This window comes from Anarrhichthys ocellatus, unplaced genomic scaffold (assembly GCF_004355925.1).
Source record: "Anarrhichthys ocellatus isolate YVR2014 unplaced genomic scaffold, GSC_Weel_1.0 scaffold273, whole genome shotgun sequence".
Classification (NCBI taxonomy): domain Eukaryota; kingdom Metazoa; phylum Chordata; class Actinopteri; order Perciformes; family Anarhichadidae; genus Anarrhichthys; species Anarrhichthys ocellatus.
Window position 1 is genome coordinate 28533 of NW_022280298.1, and position 24266 is coordinate 52798.

At 44.6% G+C, this 24266-nt stretch overlaps 1 protein-coding gene across 6 annotated transcripts in view; it reads right to left on the minus strand.

The window, feature by feature from the left end:
* Positions 1-1603: 1603 nt before the first annotated feature.
* LOC116401191 (axin-2-like) overlaps positions 1604-24266 on the minus strand; it is a 49073-nt gene continuing 26410 nt past the window's right edge. For 2 of the 6 annotated variants that reach the window (XM_031879477.1, XM_031879480.1), the window contains 10 exons: positions 17145-18086; positions 14573-14713; positions 11769-11871; positions 9813-9953; positions 8801-9222; positions 8512-8661; positions 8198-8431; positions 7923-8027; positions 7210-7335; positions 1604-4688 (listed from right to left, as the gene is read on the minus strand). In XM_031879477.1, coding sequence (XP_031735337.1) covers positions 4562-4688; positions 7210-7335; positions 7923-8027; positions 8198-8431; positions 8512-8661; positions 8801-9222; positions 9813-9953; positions 11769-11871; positions 14573-14713; positions 17145-17974 — 2379 coding nt within the window. In that variant the 5' untranslated portion in view covers positions 17975-18086 and the 3' untranslated portion in view covers positions 1604-4561. The other 4 variants (XM_031879479.1, XM_031879481.1, XM_031879476.1 and 1 more) reach the window with 4 other exon arrangements.

Genomic DNA, 24266 nt, shown 5'->3' on the forward strand with positions numbered 1-24266 from the left:
TTCTTCTCTCTATCCCCCTTTATCCCTTCCTCTTCCTTGCGCTCACTCTTTACGGTTACTGTACAATCAAATAATTAAACGGATTGTCGACAAAATGATTTTACCTGGCAATTAAATATGCAAAGCGAGTCGGCAAGCGGTGTATGGGAAGGCGATTAAAAAGGGGGCCCACTGCAAATCTACAAAGGCTTCACCGGCACAATAGGCAGCAGCCCCTGCCTGCCGTGCACACTAGCTTAGCCTGGGGAGTGACTGGTGCCTCTTTTATACCAGTCTCACACAGCTATGTTTACAATAGCCCAAACCATGCTATGCCAATTAACACAATGCAAGGAGAAATGAATGCCACTATTCGGAGCAAAGACAGGGATGAAGGTAGCGGCGTATGGGACATAAGGCGTGTATGGGGGGGGCGTATGCTGCCAATGAAATCAAAGTTAAACCACAGAAATGTTCCCCATTGATGAGAAGACACAGTGAAAGAATTCTGTGCTTCAAATCCAAATGTAAGTTTGAGGAGTCAAAAGTCATGTTTCAGTGAAAGCAGGAACTTCAGAACCTGTGTATAACCTGCATTGCACTTCAACAAAGCACCTATTAGGACTGCAATGCTACAGAAAGGCTGAGAGAAGACTGTGGGGGGGGGCCCGAGCTCTGAGCTCCTGATGTGCAAGAGAGGGAATGCGACATTCAATGTACATCTATCAACGCTACGGTGGGGAAAAAAAATGCAAGCAATTTTCCTGGATAGGTTTCCCTTCAAAGCCGGAGCCCCAAGAGGCTGTAAAAATAGAGTTGGGGAGAGGCGGGGAGTGTGGGGGGTGGAAGGGTGGAGGGCTATACCTGCCCCGTTCCACAGTTCAACAGAAACTAGCTGGTTCAGCCTGATTAAACCCTCCTCATTGTCAGGCTAAAAGCATGGAGGAATTGATTTTAAGGTTTTGGGGAGTATGTAATGCATTGATCATGTGTTGAAGTTTCACCACACTGTGCCTTTGATGAAAAGAGTCCGGGAAATTAACCTGCTATTTGTGGTGTTAAAAATACAAACTGTTCAGGGATGGCTGCAGTAAAATAAATTTTGAAGGTGAAAAAGGAGGTGTATGCTTTAAGAAAGAGAAAAACCTACAGTATCTGGTAGATGTGACAAGCATTGGCGGCTTGTCTGTTTTTTCTCCTCTTGTTTTTGCCTTATTGCCAGGAACAGCTACCAGGGGAGAAAGAAATGAGAAAATCATTTTGTGGGAAGTGAAAGCTTGTCAGTAATGACTGCTGTTATCTTTGTTATGTGGCTACCTCTGCTTTTCGCCAATTGCAAGTCTCTTTTTATGTCAACAATTTGAAGTGAGCCATACAAGTGAGTGAGTCTGCACGCAGCAGACAGCGCGTACTCCCCACCACTGAATTATTCCCCCCCCCACTGCTGAAATAAAGCCAGATAATTGAGGCAAACATGGCTATAGGCCCTCTAATAGGGGATGCAGTCTGCTTCATTAATGTTTGTGTTGACTGTCAGAGTATGCGCTGGTCCTCATTGCTCTTTAATAGGACCAATTAGCCGATGCCCCCGTTTCCATGCTTAATGTCTCCCATTTAAGTGCTGTATACAGTGCTGAATACTGAAGGCGCACATTTAACCACTGAGGGACTGTAACACATCAAAAGGTTACAGGCTTTAAGTGATTTCTGTTTACGCAGTGAATTAACAGCTTGCATTCACAAATTTAAACTTCCATTATTTTTCCGGCACAAAGACAGGTTTTTAAGGTTGTGAAACTCCTGACTGTGTGATGCGACTACAAGACTTATTTTCATTCATCACCTGTCCACCTTCAATCTGTGCTGTGGTATGATCATAGCGCTGCTGTACCGCTTCAATGGGGATGGCGCTAACATTTCGTGTTCTTCATTACTGAGAAAGACGTGGAGGTTATACAGAAAGCTGGTAACTGTCAAGAATAATTCACGTAAGTATTTAATAACAGTACATACTGCCCTACTTAGCAAATTCTGTCATTTTCAATAGATAGGCTATCATTTCACTGAAGCATGGGGTGTCGTGTGATGTTCACTATTCAATATTTCTTCAAATTTAGCTAAAGTGTGGCATTTACAATTAAACAGCTGATATTGATGCATTTGGTTGGTTTTATCAGACTGATACTTTTGAGATAATATTTTGGCTTTTTTCCCAGCAGGAGAGGATATAACACACAAGAAAAGGTCTCTGCCCAGAATCATATAGGATGTTCCAATTGTATGGGACTTCTCTAAGGCCTCGTTCAGACTGCCTGCCCAACATTTCTTTTGCATATCCAGATTGTATCCAGACTGCTTTAGTCTGGATATAATCAAGAATGCAAGTCTGGACAGCAAAAAAAACACGACAAGTGCAAGAAGAATTAAGACCATATATGTAGATTTTCCATTCGTTTTGCTATTCAAAACTTTTCACAATCCCTGGTAACGCCTGGGGGTTTGCTAATACCTGGAACAATCATTACCATCCCATAAGGTTCTTATGCTATGGAAACGTTGGTCACTACTCCAGTAAATAGGACGAACCTTAGATACGACATGGCAACATGAACATAAAGTCTGTTTTACTTGAGCCAGAAATATTTATAATCATTTAAAGTCATTAACATTGCATGCAGTTGAATAAACAAAAAGTATAATTTGAAAGTATGTTTAACAACAACATTAGCCAATCGAGGATTCAGCCAGACCATGATATAAGACAATGTATCGTGATGACATTAGAAGTGCAGTGAAAACCATTGACAGCTTATTCTAGACAATCAAGAAAGAAGCAAATCCAGACACAACAGCTTTCATTTGAAAAATATAAAACTTTAATAAAGGCTACATCTCTCAATAATTACAATAATTATAGGTCCATGTAAATCTTTAAATGAAACTCTTTATATAATGTATAATTTACAGTTTAGATATAATGAAACAAAAAAAAAGGCCGTGGTGTAAAAACAAAACATGATTACAGGATATTATTAAAAGCATAAAAATATCTTTTCAACATAAAACCCTTCTGAAAACCAAGGGATATATATTAAAACCCTGAAACAGGGTAGCACATGGTATGGCATCCATGTAGGCACAGGTGCTGTACTCATAAAACACCAGAGATACTGTGTGTGCACTGTGTGTGTGTGTGCATCACGTGTCAGTATCCGTACTTCAGAATGCATAATTACAATGTATACAGGAGCTCTGCTATATACGATGTTACTGTAACAACATTCATAGGATATTGGAGCCATAATTCTTCAATGTTCTGTTTTCTTTTCTTGTGTGTCTTTTGACACACTAGCTGACTTCCGTTGAGAAGTCATTCTCACTTGTTCTTGTTAGCAAAAGTTATTTTAGTGTGCGGGCTGTAAACACTGCCATTATTAGATGGTACAGCTTGTGCTCCAGGTCTCCTCTGTGTGTATCTGCAACTGTTTTCACCCCCCTACCCTCGTGCAATGCCTGGTTCACAAACAAAGGCACAACAAAAAAGATTGAGCTCTGTCACCGGACTGAGGGGAAAAAGAGAGGGAGGGGGAGAACGAGGGAGAGGAAATACTAGTGTGACAAACATTACAAATTATCAGCAGCATATAAGACTGGGATTGACCATTAGAATAGAGGAGGGAGTGCGCCTCAGACACGACCACTGCTAAGGTTGTTAGTTTGGATCAGACAGGGCTACAAGGCGATGGGAGGTGCTAGGCTAGTGTCACATCCTTTGTGTAAAGTAAAAACAGACAAAAACAAACACTTAACAATATCACCACAGTATTCTCCCAACATTCAAAGCAGCTTGCCCATTGGCTGGAATAGGGAGGGGGAGGGACACAGGATTTTAAAAACAGGGAAAAGAGTGGGTTGGGTTTTTTTTTTTCAATAAATACTTAAAAACTTTCAACTCAAGACAAAAAGCATCTCTATATATAATACATGTATATATACATATATGCATGTATGTATATGCACATGTACAGACGTTTTTGTAACGATGTTGGAGTGTAGCGTTAAGAGCAGGTTGGTGGAGCCGTGTCTTCAGCGCCTGCTAGTCCGTTGCACTTGGCATGAATGCACCATCAGTTGCTCATCACATCACAACAAAACAGTCATCTATATCTTCAGTGGTTATATTCAAGAAGAGGCGGGGTCTCCCCCCCACTGGCCTCCAATCATCTTCATCATCGTCATCATCCTTGTATTGGTCTTTTTAAGTCTCTCGTGTCATTCCCTTGTGTTTCTAAGGCTGATTGGTTGATAAAGTCAGGGAGGGGCGGCACCTCCTCTGGGTTCGACATACTTCATTGGCTCGTCTTCCTTCAAACACTCCTCTTGTGCTGGATATATTAACTCTGTTTAGCTTAATATTAAGAAATAGAAGAAAAAACAAAACAAAAAACAAAAACAGGAGTCCAGAGTATTTTTTGTTAATTACAAAGAGTCTCTTGCTCAATTTTTTTTTTAGGGACAGTTTAGCTTTTGGTTGGGCGGGGAAGGGCGTTGGTTGGGTTGTTGGATGGCAACAAAGTGGCTTTTAGTCCATTTTCTCCACCTTGCCCAGGACCTTGCCCTCATACATGGGCAACACGGTGGCGTCCTCCCACACCTCCTCGAACACGGCACCACACTCAAACTCATTACTGGCTTTCTTGAAGTAGTACCTACGGAGGACAAAACAAAGAGAGAGGCCCGTGATTAAAAAATGTTGAGCGTAGGTGTACCTGGAAAAAACAACAAAAATTTAACTCAAATGAAAACTGACAGAGTGGCAGCAGGACTGCATCTGATGCATTTCCTCGTGTTTTAAACCGCTTTGAGGCACCTATACAAGTACTTCCATTTACATGCTCGCGCACAACTCCCTTTAGTCCAAATCAAACACAAACACACACACACTCTGTGAGCCAGAAATGGATCCTGCGCAAAACAACTTAGTCATAGCCTTCAATGCCATCCCTGCACACTTCAAAGGCAGAGCCCGACTCCACATCACACCGCTGCACAAACAGAGCTGAACCCTCCGTTTAAACACTCCCTGTGATAATTCCAGCTGCTAGAAACAGCCCGTCTGTGTGTGTGTTCATCCATGTGTGCTTGTCTCCTCATCCACTGCTGACCATTCTACAGATGCATATCTGTCCTGCAAGGTCTTATTAAAGTTGAAGGGTTAATTACAGGCTGTCTTAAGGCCCCCCCCTCCTCTCTCTCTTCAGCAGTGACCCTCCCTTTCTGTGTCTCCATGGCTTCTAATTGGGCTGGCTGTCAAATGAAGGGCCTTTCTGTCACACAGGTTGGCATTTCAGGTGCCTGAGAGTCTGCCTGTGACTGCAAGAACACACTCCGCTGCTTGCATATAAACACGGCCTGTGTTTCTCTCTTATCCACTCGCCATCCCAGACACACACATACTTCGGGCAGCTTTCCGATCACCAGCGGAGAACAGAGGAAAAAAGAGGGGAGCGGGAAGGGAAGAAAGCGCAGGGGGGGCAAGCGCAGGCCTTCTCTGGCTCGGTGAGTGGGTGTGATAGGTTGGATGTGGGCCGAGCCTGAGGGGCCTTACCCTGGGAGGGGGGGGGGGGGCGACCGCTCAGACAGTCTCCTGGAGGTCACAGGTCACCTAGCTAGCCCACTCTTCTTCTCTCAAGCAGAGATAACTCCCAGGGTTAGCTTGGTCCCAGTGACTGTGAAGTCTCCTGGAGCTCCTAATGATTTCTCCTCTCTACTTTCAACCCAGCAAAAGATCAGCGGGAGGGGATTTAATGATAAGCTTTGTAATGGAAAAATGCCTCATTTTGCCCATGTGTGCCTGCGTTCAGAATACAAAAAAAAGAAGAAGAAAAAGGGAGAATAAAAAAGCTGTTTTATGAGCAATCGCTCAGCTTAGAGTCATTTATACAACACATGTACGGAGGGGCGTACAAAAACGTACACATACAGTTTTATTTGCCATGTTGATTGTAATTGCACACAAACGAAGGAGGAGGTTGCGTTACCACGGCTGCAAGACTTTCTACTGAAGTGTGCAGCAATGTGTCGGAGGGGTGATGGCTTTGTTTAATGATATGGCATTTCAGCAAAGCTTCGACAACAGATAGAAGCTTTAGCTTTAGCCTTTTCATCTTCATTAGTAGAAACCAAATAAATGCATTACCCTTCTCAATTTAATTGGCTGGATTTTATTTTCCAGGAGAGAATGCTTTATTTTCACTCACAAATAGTTCAAAGTCATCACTTTGTTTTCGGAGAGTGAGACAGAGAGTGACAGAAGGAGTCTTACTATTGGAACATGTTTTATGTGGCAGGATTTTTCTCTCTTTGCAACATCTGGCACTAATATTGTCTGGCAGAGCTGCAGCATACTGTTCTCCACTGTACCGCTGCCATGTCCAAATTAACCAACTCCACACATTCTGCTGTCATTGAAGCCAGACGCTTCATCCCCACCTCCCCCTTCTCATTCGCTCGCTGAAGAGTTATGGGATAGCAGCGGTGCAATGACTTGTTTGCAGGCCTTCTCTCTTGCCTAACAAGCAGATGTGGCTGTAACCTAATGCTGATGTCATGGGCATGTAGGTCTTGTGTCTTTTCAGTGGCATACAACCTATGCCGCACTGGAACAGTTACTCAATAAAGCCTGGACATCCTGATTGAAAATGTCATGTGATGTTTTAAATTAGTCCTTACTTTGTTTAGTAATTCCCCCTCATCTGCTGACATTGACAGGAGGTATTTTTGGTTTGTTACCTGCAATCAGTCATTAACAGAAGACGGTGCTTGCGGCATTTGATTTTAATGCCTGATGCAATAGTGTGGAGGAGGAATTTGAAGGCCTCGCAATGGTCTTTGTGCACAAAATAAAAAGGCCCAGTCTTCAAAGCCATATTTATTAAGGCTGCCTTACCATGGAAATCAGTACCAGATGTGGGAAAAAAAATTCGCTCCCCCCCCTCTGTAAGCTCTGAGCATAGCGGATCAGCCCAGTTTCTTTTCAACTATCAGGCTCCAGTATTTCACACTGCCACTCAGCAGACAAGCATATACAAGTACAATAACAAATGCACATACACACACAGATAACTAATCCTGCTCCAGCACCACCCTCATTCAAACAGGTGTGAAGAAATATCTATCCGAGTATGAGCCAGTACTGTGATTTGTGTGCCGTCAGTGGTTCATAATTACCGGTAGTTGCCTTTCTTGCTGAGCTGTTCCTTGAAGTGTCCCAGGTTGAGGCAGTGGGTCTTCATCACACTGCGATAAGGAATCTCCTCACCACAGAAGAAGTAGGTGATCATTAGCTCTTTAGACCTGAAAATGCAAAAATGAAAACTGGTGTCAAACAGTTGCACTTGTAGGAGAAGGAGTCACATTGTTGAATGTAGACAAAGAGAATAATTAATTAAGGATGCCAACAGACAGCTGGCTCACCCAAGGGTCAAACAATTAAAACTAAAAGAGGCCTCACAGTCAGGTGGCTGTAGCTTATCATCAAATACTCAACCCATTCAACAACAAATATACAAAGGGGGCCAATGAATTTGGGTTACCAAGGGCTACTTAACACATCTTTGTTGGGTTCCAGTGGTAAGTGTGTGTGTGTATTGGGAGACGGGTGGGTAGTTAGGATTCCGTATTAAAGCATGTTTAATCTTAAATGATTAAAAAGCAAGCGAAGAGGAGTTCAAAGACATAGCTATGCTGACTCACAACATCTCTCTTTGAAGGGGAGAGCGAGAAAATCTGTGAAGAAGAGGGTATAAAACACAAGCTCGGAGAGGAAAACCTAAAAAAAAAAGTGTCTAAGTGTATGATAAATGAAATATGAAAAGCTTAATAGCTAGAAAGCAATTGAGAAAGAAATGAAGAAACGTTGAGCTGTAGAAAGAAGCTCATACTCGTCTGCTTGGAGTCCGGGGCTTGCTAGCGGGCTGCCTGAAGTGGGGAAGGCTGCTGCTGGGTGGCTCCTGTCTCTCTGAAGGCTGCTGGCTCCTGTTGAATGCCTGTTAAAATAACAGACATCAATGACCAATCAATAATCACATCAATAGGAAGGAAAACCACTAAACTGAACTGGACTATGCAAAACAGTGTATTCTAAATGTGGTCAGTGAAATGTGGAAGATGGGGAATATGTTGGCAGTTTTGGTTCTATATGTAAATCTGTGTGTACCTTTGTTTCGGTGGCTTGGAGACCTCTTCTAGTCTGCGGCAGGCCTCCTCAAGCTGTGCCAGGGTGTTAGGTGGGGGCAGGGGTGGCATGGCCGGGTCCTGGATGAACGGGTGGCCTGGGTGATGGCCACGGAGGTGAGCCCCACTGCCAATGCCGCCTCCACCCCAAGAGGAGTGAGTCCGACCAGGCAGAGTCTTGGAGTCAAGCGGGTTGGACTTCTTTAGGCCTTGAGTGCTGTTAGGATAGAAACGGCCAACGTGAGCTGGGAACTCGAGACAGAAATGAGGATGTGGCGACTCCTGACCGAAACTCACCTGTGTGGCTTGTGCTTGCCCTGCCTCTCACTCTCTAGGATCCACTGCCAAACATTCTGAGAGCGGTCGGTGGCATCTAGGGGAAGACGTGGCGAAGACACGCCCTCGTCGGTGTCTTTGACTGGTCGTCTGGACAAAGTGCTGCAACGACTGGAGGAAGAAGGAGAGGCAAGTTAGGATCATGGAACAGCTTTACCACGGGGACAATTTTTAAAATCTAAGGTACTAAGGGCTAATGCACTAAGTTGACTGACAACTAGTGTCAGCGGAGTTTAGAAGTTACACTCACGCAGGGATGAAGTCGGAATAATTGGCGCCCCCTGGAGGGCAGAGGCACTGCACGCGCTGAGCCGCCTCGGCCTCAATCTGCTCCTTGGTCTTGACGCCAGCGTGGTGGTGGTGAATGTAGTGGTGGTGGATGTGCTTAGTGGACTGCTTGCCTGTCATCAGAGCCTTGGCGGCCCCAGGATAAGCACCAAAGAAGGGCCCGTGGCCAGAGGACACCAAAGCATCTGTCCGATCTGGGGAGCGTGAGCACGGTGAGTGCCGAACCACACCTGGTGACTGGCAGCCAGGTGTCTTCAGTACACGGGATAGGTGCTCGTCCAGGATCGCCTGGGGGTCTTCCTCGCATTGGCTGCCAGATGGGAAAAGAGGGTGATGGAGGGACGTGCTGCTGGTGAGCTCAACGCTCTCCTCCCTTTCCTCCTCCTAGACAAAGAAAAGAGTAAAAAAGTTAAGGCGATTGAGAAAACATTCATACACAGTCACATGTGGAAAAGGCAGCAAGCCGAGGAATTCATGTCTCAACTTACACCAACTTATATCTTTCGTCCTCTGAAGTCAGTGAGAGCAAACGCCTGGATAACTTGATTTGAGTTTCCTTTTTGCCGCACTGTTATCTTCGCTAACAGGCTTTGGGTGCGCTTCATCTATAATGCAGAGTGTGCCTGTGCTGCACAAAGAGACTGGCACTACACATACTCAGCAAACGTGCCACTGGAGAGTATCTAAGTGCTAACTATTTGAAGGAGCTTCAAGTGTGTCTAGAAATATAAGTTTGAAAGTTCCTCCAGATGAAGGAGTGGAGGACAGAGAGGAAAAGGGAAGAAGCAGCTAAACCAAGACAGACTTTCAAATCCCTTGGTCTTTCCCCTGTTCTTCGACATACTAAAGCTGGCATAAAGGCTTTTGTAGTGCGATATGGAACTTGGATACAAGTTAGAATTTCCAAGTGGTAGCCAAGCTTAATATTGGTGGAAGTGTCAGGCTGTTGAGAACAGGTTTGTGTGCATCCGTACCTCCTGGATCTGCTGCAGCCTCTCCTCCAACGAGCTCATGGTGTCCTGCTCTCGCTTCAGCTTCTCCAGCCGCGATATGAGCTGGGCAGCAAAGGCTGAGGGCTCAACAGGGGTCATCTCCTTTGGTAGCCGATGTGTCCTCTGCAGGATAAACAACACAGGGGGAAGGACAATTTAGTGTCTGTGTGTGCGACAGTGTAACTGCGTAGTGTTTTTGACGGACGCAATATGTTGCATTAATCCACCGTCCTATCTCGTTCCAAAAAAAGCCTGCTACTATTCCAAAAGGCCTAATCCAGATGCCCTTGCCCTCGAGCTAACCTGAACCTTCTCCGCCGCCCATCCCTCCCCAGATCTTCTCATACCCAGTGCCCTTGGCGGTGCCAGGCTGGTGGGTGAGGAGGAGAGAAGGGGGTAGCGATGGCGGGGTAGCAGTTGGTCTCGCTCGGAGGGGAGGCCCCCTGCCTGCACCCTCTGTAGCCCGACCAAGCCATCAGCTAGGCAGCCTCTGAAGTCAGCAAACTTCAAAGGGCCCTTGTCAAACATCAAACGCACACTAGGGGTGGGAGGGACACGCGGCTTTAAATCTCCGAATAAAAGCCAGATATCGACAGAGAAGAGAGTGAGGAGAGGGGAATAAAAAAAAGGGGAGAGGGGGACAAAATTAACAGCATGAAAAAAGAGGGAGAGGATTGAGATGTGCATTGGTAAAGTGGCAATGGTGGCAGAGAGAGAGAGTGAGACAGAAGGAGGGAAAAGAGGGAGGGAGAGGATAGAGGAGTCAAATACTGGGAAGATCTGAGGGGAAGTAGTAATTTATTTCCCGGCTGCATGCAGGGCAGCTCAGAGGTACTCTAGTCACATTATCCTCCTTTTTCTTTAACTATATGCACCGGCTTCTCTCTCTCCCTTTCTTACTTTTTTGTTATTTGGCACACTGGCTTTCTTGATTTTGACTCTTTTTTTGTTGTTGCTCTCATCTCTTTGTAGACACGATGAAGGGAAGAAGAAGAAAGGCAAGCAGAGCTGCTGGCAAAGGAGCGCCAGCCCTGCACGGGGCCCCTGCTGCCTGGGGCTGGTGCATCATGGGAGACAGAGCCATCTCCAAATCAGGAGGGAGACATTAAAGGAGTGCAAGTGGGAAAGGAAAAGAGAGAGAGAGAGAAAGATTGAGAGAGTGAAAAGACAGAGAGGAAGAGAGCCAAAAGGCGGAACAGACTGACAATTGCACAACTCTTCCATATACACATACCTGTGTTTGGATATGAAGACAAAAGAATTGAACTTTTCTTGCCTCAAACAGACTTTATAACCTGTGTCAATCTGTGATAACCCAGTTCTTTAAACCTTCAGCAGGTCAACAAAATCAAGAATTCAAAGCACATACGCCGTATGACCTAAATACTAATGGGACCAGATATCAGGGTGGGAGTAGACGAAAGTGGAATTGAATAGTAATTTGGCTCGTATTCATCTGCTGGGATGTAAACTGTAGTTTTAGTCAGTTGAAAGAGTAATCTTAACCATCACCATTAACACCGTATCAGTTATTGCCTATGCTATAACCACAGCTATCATAAAACATATGGAGCTATGATGCTGTGTGACATACTACAGTAACAGAGACGGAACACAAAGATGACAACACAAGTTTATATTTACATCCCTACAGAAGCTTCTGGGAAGAGGAGGGGGGGGGTTGAAACAGCAGCAGAAGAAGTGAAGTGGTATGCTAATCCTGCCTTTCATTTACCGTAGCTTTTATATGAAAATGAGCCGGGGAATGAAATATAGTATTCTGTCACAACATGAGCTCTGAAAAAAATAAAATAAAGCACAACTCCTCGAGGGAATCAGGACCCAGTTGTCTGTCAGTGTGTAAAAGTTTGAGTTTAGCAGATTACAAAAAAAGGAAACACTGAGACAGGAAGTAGAACTTAAGGAGGTAGGACTTACAGGAAAGTGGGGTAGCGTTATTTGGCCATTGATCTTGACACTGCGATGGATCTCTCGCTGGAGTTGCTTCTTAGTGCCCAGCTTATATGGAGGGATTCCATCTCTGTTAAAAAACAAAAAGATATTATATGTTAAAAAAAACACTCAAATGACTCTTATTTACAATTTATCTAGTTGGTTTTTTTTTCACCATTTACTGCAACTCATCATGCAGGTCACAGTACCTCCACACCAACTCTTGGTGCATTAGCACCATTAGCCAATCTTTGTGGAGAAAGAGCCCTTAGGAGACAGTTCATCATTGAAGTGACCGACACAACACCACTAAGTAACCACCCACTAGGCACATTACATCTAAAGCAAAAGGCCACAGAGCCCTTGAAGCCAAGTCAACAAAAACACACATAACAAAACACGCCAGAACAATGGTAGAGATATGCTAAACATCCCAGTGCGGGCTTCAAAAGAAGAGCCTCACCAATAAGATTACATCGGTGCTTGTCAACTCTGACAGCGGTTGTTTAAAAAGCAGACAAATTAGCGCTGAACTCAGTAGCCGATTAGGATCGGAAACTACAACAGGCTAGCGAATGCTGCTTAAGTTCTGCTGGCTTTGTAGCTCTGATAAATTAATATAAAACCAGAGATTTAGCTCGGAATTCAAAAAGTCTCCGGACAATTTAGCATTTATTCTCCATTTTTCATTCTGTGTCTGCTCGCTTTTTTTCCAGTCAGCTGCCACTTAAGCTGGGCCAATTATCTTGGCCGTTTTGGCTGCTCAGAAGTGTCTGACCTAGCCCAAACGCTACTTTTTCTGCTGCCTCTTTGAAATCTCACACTCATGCACATATGCACCCACTGCCATCTTCGTTTGGCAAGCACTGTGCTGTGAGCCTCTGATCTCAGCAACATCAAAAGGCTGGTTTGTAAGATAAGGTAATGTTTGAAGTTGGTGCAGCAGCATTCCCCAGCGGTCCAAGTAAATCCATAAATAAGATATAAGCAAAAAGAAAAAAAAAAAATCCCCCCCCCCCCCCCCCTTCTTCCGCCCCTTCTTCCACCCCCCCTTCCCAAATCCTCCTCTTGTTGTTCTTTATCTGGGAAATGAGATTCAAATTCGCAGTGTGCCTTTTAACCACTGTTAAAGGACACACTAATCAAATTGTTCTGTCGAATGAGAGGAAGAAGCTGCATTTTTTATTAAAATCAGTTAGGGGTGCGGAGAAACGAGACATGGGGACAAGGGCAGGAGAGATCGCTGTGTCAATGACCTTGGTGGGAACTATTAAAAGAATATGACTTTGACACATCACGGTGTTCAGCAGTGAATCTATTTTTCTTCTGCATTCCCCTAAACAGGTTCTGCAAGTCACATGTCAGAGCGACATCGTCAGGAAGAATCAGATACTGGAGCCAGGCTGCTGATATCACCCGTGTTGCAGCAAACCTTTTTGTAGGTGGAGCCTACTACCAAAAACAACGCTTCACAAACTGTCCCCTCGAGATTACAAGCCATCATCCCTCAAGGTGCAGGAAGAAACACAGGAAACTCTTCAAAAGTGAAACTTAACAGCCCAGAGGAACTTGAGCGCTAACAAGAACCCCAAACCTAGGGGGCAAAACGGCACAAAGCTCGCAACTTCCCAATCACTGACTATGTTTTTATCAATCCAAACTGTCTCCACCCTGGCAAACATGTGACGGCTGGGTGCTTTGTCCAGGTTGGGAAAGAGAAAACAGCCGTGGGCTCTTTCATGGTTTCATGGGCCCTTACTTTATGGGGATCTCCTATTCAGTTGTGCAAGTCATTTTCAAAGCAGCCAGCCACCCTCTTATCCCCCTAAGCTCCCCTCACCTAACAATAGGCTGAAAGCGATTCAGTTAAGCCCTTTATACTCCGTGCACTTTATTTTCTCACTCCCTTGCACTTCGAGTCCAACCACTCCTGCTATTGGCTCCGGCGGGTGGAGGAGAGAGGCTGTGGAGGGTTGGGTGGGTGAGGTGATATTTTTTTGGGGGTGCCCTCGCCTGGCCAGGGGGAGTTCCTCATGCCTTGTCCCAAGGTCTAGAAATGAGTAACCCCTGTGAAAGCCTCACAGACACATGATCTCAGCACGCCGCAGAGGCCAGTGGCAGGAAACCGACCCACCATGTGAGTAAGCCTCCTTTCATTTGGTGCCAACATTTTTCAATGAGTTTGTCTTGAGGCCCGAATGGCCATTTCCCTCCCCCTCTCCTCCAGCTCTTCAAAGGGAAAAAGCGATTAGATAATATGAAAAAAACAAGTCTGTTGTGGCAGAAGGGTGGGTGGGATAGATACATTTCAACTTTGAGGAAAATGAGGCAACGCCCCCACCCACATCAAGACGTTCTCTCTCTTTTTTCACCCTTCTCTCCAGCCTGCAACGCATCAGAATAAACTTCAAAAGGTCCTAAGACATAATGACTTCCCCAGAGTTGTCTCCCTGGAGGCCACAGTAACAACTACACATTAATAGAATTACCTGGAGTCAATCATAGAGGATAATTAAAATACATTACGGACCATTATTTCGCAACAGTGCAGCCCCTTGGCTTGAGGAAATGCTGACTCTGTTGGACTACAAGGCCAAATATTTTTCCTGGAAAGGTGTTGACTGAACCTTGGTCCAGGCACGTTCGGATACTATTGAAACAATAAAATTCAGAGCTTTGGCCAGGGTCAACTGAATGGAAATACGCCATTTAAAGTTGCTACGTAATCTGGGTTGAAATTAAACTGAGCAATCAACTTTTTGATTTCAATAACAACAAAAAACACTTACACACTACTGTCCGTCATGGACATGGAATCGTCCGTCGTAGCATCACTGGAGATCTCGCTGTCGTTGGCACTGGTGGCAGGGGCAAAAATGTAGCCGGAGTTGACAAAGTAGGGGCTGGCGGGGTCTCCTCGACGTAGGGACCTGCAAAAAAAGACCCAGGAATAAATTTGCCATGTCTTAATGTGATGTCCCTTTTGGCTGCTGTGTGAAATGAAGACAGTGGAGAGGTTTGACAGCTGGATAAAGTTTACTTGCTTTGTGTTTCCCGTTTCTGTTATTCATTTTATCAAATTCTTTAGATTTCTGCAATTAAAGTCACTTTCGTGAGACTTTTGAGGTCAGAGGAATGTGACAACAATATTAGAGATGGAGGTATGGGTTCTCTTTCATGTCCCTCCTCCCTCACAGGTTCACAGGTTGTGTGTTTGGGGGGGGGGGGGGGGTTTGGAGTGGCTGAAGTGAGCAGCCTGCCTGTGTATGAATGAACAACAGCATTTCCCTTCTTCTCTCTTGTGCTATCTTCCCACCCTTTTGTTTGGGCCAGGCCCATCCATACTCCTGCACTTTTCCCATTCTGAAACTCCACTCTCTCTTTCCTTGGAGTGTTTTCTCATCCACACTCTCCCACTTCTATCTCTCCCTCTCTCTATCATCCAGTCTGGGGCCCCTCCTTTACCCTGCTTTCCTTTCTAATGTCTCTCCCTCTCTCTGTCTTTCTACTCTCTCCTGCTGTGTTGCATTCCTGTTTCAGTAGTGAAGGGGGTGGACAAGGAAGAGGGGGGAAGAAGAGGAAGGGGGAACTTGAGCTTTAGAGAGGGAGGGAGAGAGGGAAAGGGGGAAGGAGGGCCCCTTTCTTTATGAGAATGCCTTCTGCCAGGAGTGCTGAGAGGAGAACCCCAGCATGACTAAAGCCGTAGGCCCCGAGCACAAACCTGACCTTTGGAAGGTCCGCGCAAAGAGTCAGGTATTTGGCACAGCTGGGCTCTCTGTACGCCCCCCCCGCTCTCTTTCTCCATCTCTTTTCTTTCTTTCATGATCCTCCCTTCCTGTCTTTCCCCCTTCTCCTCCTCTTGTCTCTCCCTGTCTCTCTCCAAAGCATGCTTAGTCTCTGTCAGACAGATTATTTTTTCTTCAAAAAGCAGAGATAAAAGTGCTGGATAGAAAAGAAAGAGGAAGAACACTGAGACACGTGCACACACAATCTATGGCAAAGTGGGGATTGGTGGTTGAAGCTGCGGAACTGAGCTGAGGATGTTTTGTTGTTGTGTTTTTCAATCACTTTGGAGTTGGGCTTTGGAGGTTTCTCAGAAAAAGAGAGGAAAAAAGGAATCTGTGCAGTGGCAAAATTAGTTCCACATGTTTGAGATGGAAATTGGTTGACCTAAAGAGATGGTGAGGGGCAGGGGGAAAGCGCGGGTGATGGAAAGGAGAAAGAGGGGGCTCTCTCCCTCCCAATTTTCTTTCAGTAAAAAACAAGAATGCGGGGGATCACACCAGGAAACCAGGAGATGCCCACATGTCAACAAACCCTGTGCTTATTGGTTCCTAACTCAACATGCGCCCTTTCAAGAAAATGAGTAACTGTGCTATGATGTTATCTGACATCTGCTCACATGAAGGAAGAAATCATCAAGGGAGTGTTTAGGTTGAGTTATTAGACTTAGTCAATTCGGTTTTTTTTACTCTGTTATTAAAATTATAATTTCCAGTCCCACTAAATGTTTCGTGAACTTCAGAAGGAAAGTATGGATTATCTATGAATTGCCCTTTTCTACCAAACCAAATCAACAAGACATTGTTCAACTCCTATAAGTAACAACTGCGTCCAGATATGCGGACAAAGTAGTTGAGTGAAAAACTTTTTAAGTGCCCTTTGATGCAAGCTCATGCATAAAATCCAGTTTTTGAAAATGTTCCTGGCTTGACAAGATTTCAGCTGTTGGACAATGTGTGGGACGAGCTCTCAGGAAACAGATCTGCTTTCATCTCTGACCAACAGAACAATATCGCCGCTTGGCAAAACACTGACTGCTTCAATTCTCTTAACTCTGTATTGGCAGTTATTTGGGTCAAAGAGATTGTGTGATAGTATACAATAACTATATGGCTTTGGAGTAGAAAAAACAACACAAAAAAACAGCATGACTTTAGAATAGCATCACACTGTTTCATGTAGCTTTAACAGACATGAGGCTTGGTGTCTGAATTTGTGCCTGAACCGGAGGAAGGGTTTCAAAGCACAGGAAACTTGGGCAAGCCAGCAGAGGGCTGCCTGCAAGACACCATTTACTTAAAAGGAAGGCTCAGATCCATTGATGTTTTTTACCCACCCCGCCCCTCCACCCCTCCAACCCCTTGACTAACTGCAAGGCAGGAGGGCACAAATACACAGGCATGTTCCTCTGAGACTCTTTGATCAAGTGCCTTTATCTCTCTCTTACGCATTTGTGAAAACTGCCACATATCCACTGTAGTTTAACTAACGAAGGAATCACGAGGAGAGTAAGCAAGAGGCTACTAAAAAACACACACACTCACTAAAATGTAACAACACAGGCATGCATGCTCTTACCTGCAACTATTCTCCAGCACTTCAGCTGCTGTCCGGATGGTAGCAGTAGCCCTCAGGGTTTTCGCAGACAGTCCAACCACAGACCCTAACGTTTTTGCCTTCAGGTCATTACAACTCCACTCCTCTTCCTCTATGAGAGGAGGAAGGTATCCGCACATCAGCTTGAGGCTGCCGAGGCTGCCGTGGTTCATGTACGCCGCGTTTTCGCAGCCCGTGCGCACGTATTCGAGGTATATGTCAGAGGTCAAAAACATCTGGTATGCATTCTCTTCCATGTTGGACTGGATTTCCGTCTGCGCCTGGTCAAACATGGCAGAGTCTATTTGTTGTTTCTTAATACTATCCCTTAGGAAGGTCTTGGTGGCGGGTTTCAGCTGCTTGGCGACAATGCCGTTGTTCTCGACGTACCGCTTGAAAATAACTTTGGCGACCCGCAACGTTTTGGTATCCTTTAAGTCCATTTGCCTGAAGCCGTTGCAGGCGAACCAAAAGTCCAAAGTGTCCACGCAATTTTCTCGCTCCAAAAAGGTCCTAAAGAGGTGAGCGCCGTCTTGGTCGCCCAGGAGAAAATGCAGAGACTTTGTCCACCGGACTAGGGGCGAGTCCGGGGACGCGCTGCCCTCTGGCTCCCCGAGTCCATCCTCGTTCCTCCGCGGTGTGGAGCCGGGAGGCGCGGCGGCGGGAGTATCTTTAACCTTGCTCTGGGCTCTCATTTTGGCAGATCTGCTGGGGTTGTAGCATGACGCCTCTCCCTCCTCCCCCGGTACCGGAGGACGAGGAGCATCTTCTCGGAAGCTACTGCTGATGTGCTCCGTAAGCGCCCTGCTCATGGCTCCAGCTCCGGTTGCCTGTGCGAGAGTGCCGTCGTGCCTCCACTGAGCTCCAGCCTAATCCTCCTCACTCTCTAAAAGCAGCGGGGGAGCTTCTCAGCTCCTCTTCACTCTGAAACACAAAGTATTGATCTAATCAAAGCCAGATCCTGCTGAACTTCAAAGAAAGACATCAAGTAAACAGTCCCTTTCAAAAAACCCTCGCCGGGTTCACAGAGAAAGGAAATATGAAAGGCTCTTTTCGTTTCATTTATCTATTTATAATCTAAATGAGAGATCAACCTACATTCTCAACGTGCATTGATCTGTCACATCAAAAATACATTTTACAAGAGTAATCATCTCACACAGTCCCATTCTTCACCAAAAACCGCATTCTCACAACTGTGGCTTACACGTGTTTTCCTAACGAGTCCATGTCACAGGCTTCAACTCCAATTAATTCCCAATCTGTTTCGGACGACCGTACCCTACCCCTCTCTGTATCACACACACACACGCACACACAGAATCGTTTCCACTCGGAGCCCACACTTGTCCTCACCATCCCAGAAATGTACAGACAGAGTGGAAATGCATCTGATCTGCACCACAATGACCTTAAACGTATAGTAATGCACGAGGGATAAAAAGCCCCGCGGGAAAAGTCAGTCGCTCATGCGTAAAATGTGAGCGATCAATCGCCTTAATGCTACCCAATTACAGGACATTATTAAAGCCATAGCTCCGGTAACGTGTCTGAAATACCAACGCGGCAGAAAGACTCGATATGTTAAAACTCGTATAGGAGCTGAATCTTTTTTATTCGGAGCCTCAGCGCCAAATGTAAAGAGACTTGTAACCTTAAACGGACACGCAGCTAATACGACATAAACTGTGCGGTTTGCGGTCACAAATCCTCAACAATATTTCATACAGTCTCAAAGTCTCTACATCATAATATGACCGATTCTAAAAACCCAGTGGATGAAGCGTGCGTAAAACAAACCTACCATCGCAGAGCATATCCAACCAGAGTAAAAACCCGTTGAAAAGTTGAACTATTCCTCCGTTTACAGTAGAGTCTAATACAGTCCCAAACTCTCGCATCAGTAATCCAGCACAACACAAAGCGACAAAGGACTATTTAAAGCCTTCGTTGTGCCACATGTGTCCTATCTCGCTGCAAAACAAGCTCTGTAGTTTGATGTACCCTGTCCCATTCAACAACTGACCTCAGAGTAGGCTGGCTCAGTCCCTATGTAGATCATCGGTGGTGTCAAAATCTGGAGGAGGTAAAAGAGGAGGTGGAGGGGGGGCTCCGGGCTCCGATTGAAGAATACATCCCACTTTTTTCCCAGCTAGAAGACGCACCACCCGACAAAATATTCGTTTTTTTATCTGAGCTACACATTCATACACACACATACACACACACACATAAGCTTCTTATCTATCTCACCGTATTTCTCGCCCACAAACAAGAAACATAGCCCGCATTTCTCAACTTCAAAGCTCAGCAGCAGCACATCAAAGCGGCCAAGAGAGGGGGCCTGTGGAACAGCTTTCCGACAACTTACCATCCATGTACCCGAGTAGCCTCCCTTTTTGAAAACGGGAAAGTAAAGTAGTCCAACAACAGGCTGTGCCTGTAACCACTTCGGCGTTGTCCTCTGCCCTGTACTGTCCTATCACACTGGACGATTTTTGTATACAGATGCAAATAAAGGGAGAGAAACGTTTCGCCCTCGACTTTTTCTCCTCAGGTAGTGTTTCAAGAAGTCATACAGCAGGCGGTATAAATCCTCGGGGCTGTTTCTAAACCAACTGGGCTGAAGGTTTAACTGTGGACTTCAAAGTAACGAACCGCTGGCCTGGTCCCGGAAGATACATAAAAACACAGCGCCTCGTCTTCGCGGCAAACCAACGAAATAACACACAAATAAAACGAACTAGAATACAGATAAATGAAGGGAAACGGCTACACATTATAGCATTTGTCCGCTCAACTGTCCCTCGTTTGCAACCCCATGCGTATAGACGTTCATTAACGTTTCATAAACTTTTCAAGACAGGGAAAGGATTTACATGTATGCCAGGACCTTATCAAAGACAGGCAATCTCGAGCCAACTCCCCGAGGCTTTGGAGCGTCAGAAGTAAGTGATCTACCGCGCCAATAGCATTATTCTTACAGTCCGTCTGTTACTACACAAAGTTTCAATAGAAACACAAAGCAAACAACAGCGATACTTGTGTTGCCTCTGGCCTCCATCGACAGAAGGGAGTTTAGTGTGTTCACATAGCTGAGGAGAAGCCATTATGATCGGGTGAACTATATACATTTTACAGTTCATTCAGGTATTTATCTCCTATTGTACAGCAAGATATTTCTTTCTTATTTCTTTCTTATTTCTTTATTGGGTTACAAAGAATAGGGAGTTTGGGCGCATTATCCTCATGTAATTCAAGTAATATTCCATTTTAATTACAAAAGTAGCAGAGTAAGGGGAGTGGCAGTAAAGAATGTGTGTTTAAATATAATTTTACAATGTCCACAATGATTCAATACATTTTCTTAAAGTTTTAGCACTGGTTTGATAATCCTGTATAGAGTGTAACTGTCAAAAAAACTTACATATTAGTCACAGGCTTTTAGCCACAAAGATGTCAACCTAACACACTTGCCAGTTCCACATTCAGGGAAAATGGCACAGCATGACATTTTGATTGAAATTGGACAGAGAGCAAAGGCAAGAGCTGTTCTCTAGTCTTTTAATTCACATGACTTCCCTAATGTCATTGTGACAGAATCTTAAAGAGTGGGTTAGACAGTGATCCAATCCCATGGTACTTCAAAGGCTATATTGTCCCTTTGATGTTGAAAATCAACTTTAAAGGAGAATATAATTATATAAGTCAGACGATTCAAATTCACAAAACTCTCATGATGGTACAGGACAAGGAAACTAATGAAATCCAACTTATCTGAGTTCCTCAAGTGGTGATTCATTCATGCTGAGTTATACATAGCGGAATAAGCATGCAGTGTAGCAGTTCCCATGTAGATTTATAGTTGTGTCAGCATCTTTGTCCATTTGTCCAAATCTGGACATTCGGCCACACAGTATGGAGTACAAATATGGACTGACCATGGACCCTCATTATTTTCAATTTAGATACTCAATAATTTCTCACGGCATCATGCAGCCAACTTGTACATTGTAGTTCTGACACATGTTGCTGAGGAATTTTAACACACTCCAGCTTTCTTATAAAAATGCACAATAGCAAGCCTTTCTTGTTTTCTTGGTAAAGAACAGGAGTCTAGCTGATTACATTGACATCCTGCCAACCACTTCCTGCATGCTGTGAGCTTGTCTAGTGATTCAGTCCAGCCTATTTTAAATGTAAATCTTTTAAGAGATTTTCATTGCAAGGTGTTATCACAAAGCCGTTTGATGGCAGACAGTGGGGTGTCTTTCTCTGTCTCTGTTTGTGTGCGCGCATGTATGTGACAGAATATGAAGAGGTAATTCATAGCCACTGTTTATACAGGAGGGCTGTGTAAAACAAACATCGCTGCCACAAATCCAAACAATCCAGCACCCAAAATGCACAAAAAGCTTCCAACACTTCGCAATGGGAAGTGCCCGCTGTCTGCGAGATGGAACACAGAATCACAAAATGGGTCAGCAGCGCTCGCCTCATGACGTTGAAGGGGCACTGCGCTTATCGGCGAGGATCAAATTAAAGCAATGAAATATGTAGCCATACTGTTATCTGCACACTAACTTCTTTAAAGTCAGCTTTGAAAGGAGAATTGAGATATAGAGGGGTTATAAAATGTAATTTTTGAAGTGCAGGACAATCTTAAAAGTAAGATATTTCACATTCGGGATAAGACGTTATCTTCACTCAAATTAAATTAGGCCGCACATATCACTGCAAAAGAAAAAAAAAGGAGTCCACAGTTTAGTTTTTGCTGACAGGCAGGAATCTTTGTTCATGCTTTGCTCAGTCGGCTTCCAATGACAAGCAAAGATCAGACTATTCAACTATTGGGGATGCTTTTGTTTTTAATGCATTTCTACAAACAAAACTGTGATCACCAAATCAACCAAAAATACAAATTGCATGTCTTTTTTTTTTATCCATCTGGAAAGTGTCATGAGACGCCAAACCCATGGGACCACACCTGTTGACACTTGAATGCCCACTCTTGTGTTTAGCAGTGACAAAAGAGAGAGGGTGCTGTAAAGTAGCCACAAGAAGCCCCTTTTTGATGTTGACCCTGCCCTGACCCCTTTGTTGGGGCCCTAACCATTTCACAGGAAGATCCAAACGCTTTAAAAGTACAATACAGGACGAGAGTGCCGCCACTGACTTGCTAGAAGCCCCAATAAAACAGGGTGACCTGGAGGCTAATTGAGAGCTCGTGGTTGGGAAGAAATTAAAGGCATCTGCCATGTCACCACAGATTGGAAACGGAGAACCCCTTTAATTAGAGCCTGCATTAAAAGCGCAGAGAAAGTAAGCACTTCACTTCTCTCAGGTGTCACAACAGGATATATGGAAACCGACAGAGGAGTTTAATTATAGTAGTGTGTAGGATTGGGTCTGTTGGAAAAATCTTCTTTCTTTCTGTTAGTTATTGTACTGTAGACATGTTTGGATTTTTGCATCAGTAGATGAATCAGTCAAACAGAAGGCCTCTCCCCTCTTTTGTCGCTTTTTCGTAAAAAAAACAAAAACGTTTGGATTTGCATCCCATCACAGACCATGGTATATGTTCCCACAATGTGAACAATAAATTCTGTACAGGCCGCTTTGTCGCCCCTTCCTCCTCTCAAATCCTACACTTGCGCTAAAATAGCACAGAAAAACAGAAGAGAGGGTGGCTAATTGCAAATAACCCAATATTTTGTAGTTCAAAGGCTGTGGTGGGTTTGAGTGATAATTTTGGCTGAAGCATCACCATAAACACTAATAAAATTAAGTGCGTCGAAGGGAGGAGGGGGTGTGGCCAGGCATCCCTTTGAACAGACCCTGTGATCAGTTCCCCCTCTCAATTAGCGTATTGTCCACTTGTCCTTTCAGCTGGGAGGGAGGGGGCAGTCTCCCCCCTAGCTTCCCTTTGAAGTGATTATCCCTTTATCTCAAGCCTGAGCGAGGAATATCTTGGGGGACAATGGCAAATTAAAGCCCATATGGAGAGAAGCGTGAATGTCTGTTTGTAGGCTCAGAGAGAAATAGAAAAAAAGAGCAATAGAGAAATCGGGAGAGAGAGACAAACAAATATTACATTACAGTCATTTAGCAGACGCTTTTATCCAAAGCCACTTACAATTCAGAGTCTATCACATTTCTACACCTGCCTACGGGAGCAATTTTGGGGTTAAGTGTCTTGCTCAAGGACACATCGACATGCGACTAGCGGAGCCGGGGTTTGAACCGCCAACCCTCTGATTGAAAGACGGCCCTGCTATCCACTTAGCCACAATCGCCCAATCATCATTCTGTTTGCGTGAGTTAAAGGGTGAGTGGTAGATGTCAACACTCATTCAAAAAAGTAATTTAGGGCTTGTGCCTGAGTTGACACTTGTAGCAGAGAGACTTTATAGGAGCTAAAGGAAAGAAGGGAGGGGGGGGGGAGAGTAACACGGAGACGGAGGAGTGAATAGATAGAAGGATGAGCATGAAGAAGAGAGGAGTGCAGTTGTCAGCAGAATCAGATGGCGGTCAGGCACACAGCCTTGAAGAAGATACAATTAAAGTGTGGAGTTAAGACGGGCTTTGAAGTTGGACATGGTGCATAACACCCTTAAAGTTTGAGAAGACAGCCATTCATCCGCTTGTTATGGCTTGTTAAGACCATTCCTTTTGAACAGCCCAATTTGAAAAAATAAACTTTAATTCCAACTTTTGGGAAAAGTCTAAATATATCAAAAGTCTCAACAACAATCAGGAAAGGTGTTCAACAAGATCTAAAAAAGATAAGGCGTCATCTTTTGAAATTTGAGTGAGGAATTTGCTTAAGAAGGTGTGGGGGTACGGGTGAGTGCTGAGGATGAATAATTACTCTCTCTTCCCACTCTCCCTCTTTTTCTTACAATCCTGTTTTTCGGTGGCTTAAAAGTTTAATAATGTATAGAAACAATGTCTGTGATGCTCGGCCTAATCCGTTTGGGCTTGGCAAACCTTTGTGGTAACCGAGAACCCTATCTGATGTGAGCAAATGTTTGCCGAGCCAGCATGTACAGACAGACAGAATGTGTGTCTGTCTTTCCTCTGGGAAAGATAATATGTACAGCT